This window comes from Populus euphratica, unplaced genomic scaffold (genome assembly GCF_000495115.2).
Source record: "Populus euphratica unplaced genomic scaffold, PopEup_1.0 scaffold404.1, whole genome shotgun sequence".
Classification (NCBI taxonomy): domain Eukaryota; kingdom Viridiplantae; phylum Streptophyta; class Magnoliopsida; order Malpighiales; family Salicaceae; genus Populus; species Populus euphratica.
This window is the reverse complement of record NW_011500292.1, coordinates 90,687-98,214: the sequence shown is the minus strand read 5'-3', so window position 1 is coordinate 98,214 and position 7,528 is coordinate 90,687. Positions and strand designations below refer to the sequence as shown.

Below are 7,528 nucleotides of genomic sequence, written 5' to 3'. Positions count from 1 at the left end.
TTATTATTATTATTATTATTTATAATTTATATAGTTAATCATCCTTTCTACCATGGTATTATGAGGAACATAAGGTTCTTTGTATGCATACTAATATATATATTTTTTTATAAATCTTTTTTATAGAAGATGTATCGTTATAACATCTAGATCGAGAAAATTTTTATTTTTAAACCTCTTGCATGAATATCTAACACTCCCTTCACTAATATTTCTTGGATTAGATAGAGCATAATTAATAAAACCCTAAATCCCATTACAATAATTTATCTTTCACAACCTTGAGGTGAATCTCTATATGTTCATGAATGATCATTTATTACTTATATCAATCCTATATAAAATAATGATGACAACATGTGTTAATTAACTATGTTAACTAAATAATTTGTAAAAATATTAATTTAGCTCAAACTTATTTAATCTATTTTAATAGCACTCTTAATTCATTATTAATTATCTATATAAATTCAAATTTCTATACATATAAAACAAACCCATTAAATAAATCACTATTTATTTCATTACCAAACATCTAAGTCAAGAATTTGATATAAGTTTTATTAATTTACAAATAAATATAATTTTACAAAATTTAAAAAAAACCGTAACATGTACAAATTATAAATACATACAACAAATTTGTATAAAAAAACTATAAAACAAGTAAATACCTAAATAAAATACTTATACCACAAAAAATATGCAAAAAATAAACATTTTAAAATTGAGTTAAAATAAGAAAGAGTAGATTTACTTATTTAAAGTGGAGAATCCTCAATAAAATTTAAATTAGAATATAAATGCTAACAAATTAATCATTAAGTCATAAATTAAATATTACCTACGACATTATTAATAGAATCATTATGTCAGTAACTTTGTCAGTTATTTTATCAGTAAAAATACAATATCATCGTACAATTTATCTTTTTGAATTTTAATATAATACACTCCATTATTTTCTCGGTATATATTAATAAAAAAATTTATTTGTAATGATTGATGGATATAGAGATGATAAATTATGTCGGTAAAGATCATCGCAATATATCAATATAATTTTTTTTATTAATATTTTTATTTATATTTAATGGTGATTAAAGTAAAAATCAATACCAAAGTGTCCACGCAATCTCCTTTTTCTGGAGAATTTGAGGACATTGTTTATGAACACTACAATATGCTGGAAAGAAAGTTGGGGATGTCATCGAAGCCAAACAAGCAATACAGGACCCAAAAAAGGAAAACGATAAGGTCACAGAGGAGGGACCGTGAGAATACAGGTGCCGTGTTTCAAATTCATGTACAATTTTACATGAGCCCCACGCAAATAAAGGTAATCCAACGATGTTTACATTTTAGGAAAGGCAAAACAAATTGCTTCGCTCCGCAAGCAAAAGATATAAACAAGACTGAAAAGAAGTGAAATTAATGCTGGATTTCTAATCAAAGATGAATTTTAATTCAAGAATTGTCTTAGCTAGCATGGAGCTTTCCTGCCAACCACCCACCAACCAATTTAGGAGTCCATATCACCTGTAATTTCTTCAATTTCCATAACACCATAATTATCAGCAAAAGAGAGTACAGATAGAATTAATGGGAAAAAAGACGAACGATGGGAGTCTAAAACCAGAACAACCAGAGAGTTTGTGATTTTCTCTTGCGGTCTAGAATCTAAGAAACTACCAGCAAAAAGCTATCCTCTGACTACATTCAAAACACTTATAACCAAAGGACAATGTTCCACTTACAAAAAAAACAAAAAAGAGTCATCAACTACTCCATGTCATATCTAAATTCCCAGAAATTAATTCTACTGTTCTTACTCGTACTTGTAGTGAATCTTCTTTGCTAATCTTCAAATCCAACTCTCTTCCAAACTGCATTTCTCACCTGGCGCAAGTCCCTCCCTTTCAAGGTCCTTCCGATCCCTTCATGGACAGAAAAGGAGGCTCCTCTCCTCCTAGCTAAATATTCATGTGGAGGCACTCTACCATCTTGATCATCATCATCATCATCATGGTCAGAATCATCATCAAGCCGATAAATACTATTTTCATTCTCTGTCCTTTGATGATCGCTATAAATCTTGGACCAATCGGGTATGTTCACGGGTAATGATGCACATGTCACCGGGGGCCGGTCCTTGGCCATTTCGATCTTCCTTGGAGCTTTCTTTGATGAACGAGAACTTGGTATCGTTTTCTTGCTCTCCAACGATGAAACAACGTTAGAATTATAAACATCATCCTCGTCGAACTCAAAAACTTTGTCATGAGCAGTGATTGTATTATTACCACTCTCCAGAGTAGGGTAGATGTAGTTAGCTCTTGCATTGAAAAACTTCTTTGATGCCATTGATAATAAACCGGAGAAAGAGGGGCTCTAAATGAATTGGCTTCGATGGGAGAAGATGAGTTTTCTCTTTGTCAACACCGTCCTGCAATTTCTGGATAGTGTGTTGTTGTAAGTTTTATAATTATAATGGATAAGCTCTCTTTATGTATGTAAGTTACCAGAAGATGCCATGTGAGAAACGCTTGAATAAGAGCATCCTCACGCGCTTACCATGAGCTGCTCGTTTCTTTGGTACGTGAAAGGGCTACAATTTCACTAAAAAACAATAATGGTCCGGTTTGGGAAGCGTGTTTAGAGCGATTGGATGGACACCCACACGGAGTAGAGCGGCACGCTGGAAAGTTTTTTTAATGAATTAAATCCTTTATTGTCTATTTACACGAAATGACAAGGAGGATAATTTTTATAATGCTGGTAGAATATATCCTTTCAATAGGACACGTGGGCCAATGAGATCACTCTGGTCTCTTGATCTGAATTCATTGGTGGTTCCGGGCGGGCTCCGGGCGAAGTCAAATTGTGGGGTTAAACTTCCCATCACAGTCTTAATAAAGATCAGAATGTCCTTATCTTGACACGTCATGTACGGTTTTTTCTTTGGTTTCTGTTTCAGTGGGGTCAACTTCCCGTCACAGTCTTAATAAAGCGGAAATTGAAGTTTTTTGGGGTTTTTTAACGCAGCGGAAAATAATTTGGTAAAGGAGCACAATAATAAAAAACTATGGGATATATTACAGTTGAACAAGTTATAGATATATGTGACACGTGAATGGTAAATTTTTAATCTATAATTTCATATAAAATTAAAACTTAGAGTCATTTTCTTTCATTTTCACCCTTTATTTCCCCTTTTCTATCTCTCCACAGCTACCCACCCCTCTTCTCTCACAGCATTTAGCGACCTCTCTACCTCCCCCTTTCTCTCTCCACCACGTAAGACACCTACTCTCTCCCGCACGATATCATCGCCTCCTTCTCTCTCCATCGCGGTTAATTTGGTTAATTTATTTCTAGCTAAAACAATTACCTCAATCACTATTACTATTCACATTTGACACTTAAAAATATATTTAATAGTTTTTCTCTATTAATTTGATATAATTTATATTAATATATATTAATTGGATTTCATACAATGTTAGGGTTTTGAATTAGAAACTTGTTGAAAATTTTAGGGTTTTTTATAATTGGGTTAATTAGATATAGTTTGAATTGATAATTTAATTATTTTCTAAAATAATTAATAATTTTGGGTAATTAGATATAGATACCTTGGGATATTAATAAGATAGATTTGTGTTCTTTGACAAATATCTAGTAATTTAGGAATATAATGTTTCTACAGTGATACTATTATTAATACCACCAATGATATTACTTATAATAGAGGAAGTCATAAATTCATAACGACGACAATAGATTTTTTTTTAACAAGTTACCTAGCAATATTATGCGATTGACTTGGCTGAAATATGTTTGAAATAGAAGTTGAAATTACTTGGAGGATATTGTAAATTAGGATTAACCAAGCTTATTATGTTGGTGTACTATCTATAATGATGGAAATGTTAATTCAATATTTATGTTTACGAGGATTCATAGGATTAATATGCTAGAGCTTTACTTGAATAGTAAATTTAGACGAGAAAACTCTTCTGATATGGAGTTGACGTGAGTTCCAAGTAACTCTTATAGAACCACACGAATATCACGAGTAGCGAGTTTATCTAGATTTGGTGGAATGTAATAAGACAAATGTCAATACTAGAAATTGTTAATATGAAACCTTAGTTGATGTATCAATACTAGAAATTGTTAATATGAAAAAATTGTTAATATGAAACCTTAGTTGATGATATATGATTCATATTACTATATGGAATCCTAATCAAGTGAAGAGAAAGATGACATCATATTTATAAAGTTGAGGTTAAGGATAAGATGAAAAAGATAAGGAAGGTAGGGATGCTAAGCTAGTTCAACTTGTTAGTTAGTATATGGTTTTTTCTGCTGTTGAATTTGAGATTGTGACTAAAGATAACTAATATGGATGCAATGATTAGACTAATATTTGTAGGCATTCGAGCTTATCAGTTAATGAATTAGAGGTTGAAAAAAAAGTTAGAATAAGTTTGAATGTATTATTATAATTAATTATTTAGAGTATAAGATCTATTGTTTAACTAAAACTTATACTCAATTGCAATGTGTTTATGAACCATTTTGTATATAGTATTTACATGTGAGATATCACCAAAGGTATAATTCATAAGGAATCTCAAAATCAAAAAGACTACACATATGTCAGAACTATTTTTCTTGTTTTACAACACCATCATCAAATGACATTAGATCCCATTATTGAGGTGATGTTAACAATTATAAAAAGAGATTATGAGCATGATGTCTTATATTAGAAGGCATGGGTGGCTAAGTTGAAAATATTGGAGCGGTTTTTTGATACATATGAAAAGCAATTTTAAAACCTTCCTAAAATGCTACAAGCCATTAGAGATTCAAATCAATGAACAATTATAATTTAAGATCATAAAATAATTGATGGCAATAAAACAACATTTAAAAAAGCATTTTAGACATTCGGTGATTCAATTGACATGTTTCAATATTGTTTGCCTTTAATTAGTATTGATGACACTCATTTTTATTGTAACTATAAGACAATGTTATTGGTTGGAGTTCCTTATTATGTGAATAATGGAGTTTATTTTTTTTGTTTTGCTATTATTAAAACAAAACAAATAGTAATTGAATTTAGTTTTTAAATTTTTATTGATAAATAATTGATGGTCACACTAGATTTGTATTATATAAGATAGCCATGAGGGGATTAAGAATTCCATAACATGAATTTTCCTTGAACCTATTGGATATCATCAATATTATTCATAACATTTTATGAGTAACTTTAACATTATATTCAAAATTGTTGCCTTGAAATATATACTACATAAGATATGTATGTGTAATGTCCTTTATTTTTAGAAAAGGTTAATATTTCATATCATGTCATAGTTCTTTGAAAAACAAGGTGCTATATATATATATATATATATATATATCCTTTTTAAAAGTAGTATTCATGTTTAAAATCAATTGGTCCTTCACCAAAACAATTTTTTAATTTTTGATACGACCATTATAGGTATTTTCTTTTACCTTAACATGACAACCACATGATTGTCATCATCATTAACTCATGACAATCAATCCTCTTAATAATTCAAAACAATATTATATAAAGATATTATGTATAACAATACATATTAAAAGTTTTCATACAAATTAAGTACACATATTCAAAATTCAACTATTTAGGATACATGTAATAAAATAACAAGTTATATTACATACAATCCAAATTATTTGACATAACCAATCATGCAATGTAAAAAAAAACACATTACTTAAGGCTAAACATATTAATACAACCCTAAGCTACTAAACTTAACAAGTCTACAATGAACTTAAAATTAAACAATAAATGTTAAAATGTATCTATTTGTAAATATAACATTAAGAGGCATATAATATTCAATCAAAGTATTCTTTAGTTCCTTTTTTTCCTTAATTAAATCTTAAAGTTAACAATTAATCATATAGTTAATATTTTAAAAGTCAACTCAATCTTGATTAATCCCTCCTCGATATTCTTACTCTAATTGTCCCTTCCAAAGAATATCAAAAAACTTGACTCCCCTATTTAATTGCCCATAGATTTATCTATTTTTTACAAACATCAACTAGTCTATCCATCTTTCACGAATGCCTATTTATCTATCTAACTTTTCTTTTCTTTTGCTTTATACTATTAACATTCAAAATACAATTTGCATTTAAACAAATTGTAATCATATAAAATACAGAGCACCTTCTTGGAACTTATAGATTCTCTTATTATTCTTAGTTGTTGCTCCCCCACTTATACAACCTTTTATGCATTAATAGGCTAGGACTATTATAACTTAATAATTCATTATCAGGATTCTATTTAAATTCTTATTTGGTTTCATATTGTTAATTCTTACTTGGTTTTATATTGTCAACCAAATTAAAAAGGAGTCACATCATTAATTAACATTCTATAAGGTCTAAATCTTACACATACTCTAATTATGATCACCTATTTCCATGCAACAGGTGACTTTGCTTAAGAACATAACCTAACATACAACCCTTCACTTTCATACATCCAGAATCTCTCAATAGTCAAATACCTTTAACTTTTGGTCTTCATATTAATTTCCCACCTTAACATGCTTAAGCTATCATAATGGCCCTTAATTTTCAATGTATTATTTCTTTAAAAATCTGCTTAGCTTTTAGATCTTGTGTTGTTGTCACTATATAGTTTTTTCTTCCATGTATATTACCCATAATGACTTTTATCACATCATATAGTTTTTTCTTCCATGCATATTTACCATAATGACTTTTATCATATTACTTTTGGGTTAACAAATCATCTATTTGCTAATTTCCACTTTTACTATCCATCGTTCATCCATATATCAGGGATTTTAATAACCTTAGCCTCTACTCATATGGTTAATTAGATCAAATAATGATGGTCATCAATTACCATTGATGCCATTTATCTCCACATAATAACAAACTATTTAAACAATGTTAATTATTAGTAACCACTGATGCCATTAGTTCTCATACAATGACCTACTAATAAAACTTTACTTCTAAAACTCCTGTTAAGTTCTCCACATGTTTTTGGTAACATACTCAACATATTTTCCAATTCAACCAAAATTCTATTCATCATAACACCTTACATATTCTTAGGGTGACCCTCACCCTCAACCCATCTTACCCACCCTATTCTTTACCTAATATCTTATTGTATTTTCACTTATATAATTATCCTATCTTGAATCCAGACATATATCATGAGATTTCATGTTTTTATTATTTATTTCAAATACTTTGCATAACCATTCTTTTATATATACATACTTTTACAACCAAATGCAATACTACCCATTTGAAATGCCTAATTTTTTACTACCAAAAATGAAATTTCACTCCCCAAATCTAATGTTGTTCATATTAGAAATATAAAATTTCACTTTATCATGTATACATAAATTTTAATTTTATAATCAATACCTTATTCACTTCCACTAAGATACCT

The 7,528-nt window shown here is 29.2% G+C and overlaps 1 protein-coding gene across 1 annotated transcript; it reads right to left on the bottom strand.

The window, feature by feature from the left end:
• Nucleotides 1–1,535: 1,535 nt before the first annotated feature.
• LOC105113274 (uncharacterized) lies at nt 1,536–2,559 on the bottom strand. Its single transcript, XM_011009377.1, has one exon. It carries the CDS (start codon nt 2,362–2,364, stop codon nt 1,858–1,860), a length of 507 nt encoding a protein of 168 aa, XP_011007679.1. The 5' UTR covers nt 2,365–2,559; the 3' UTR covers nt 1,536–1,857.
• Between the last annotated feature and the right edge of the window lie 4,969 nt (nt 2,560–7,528).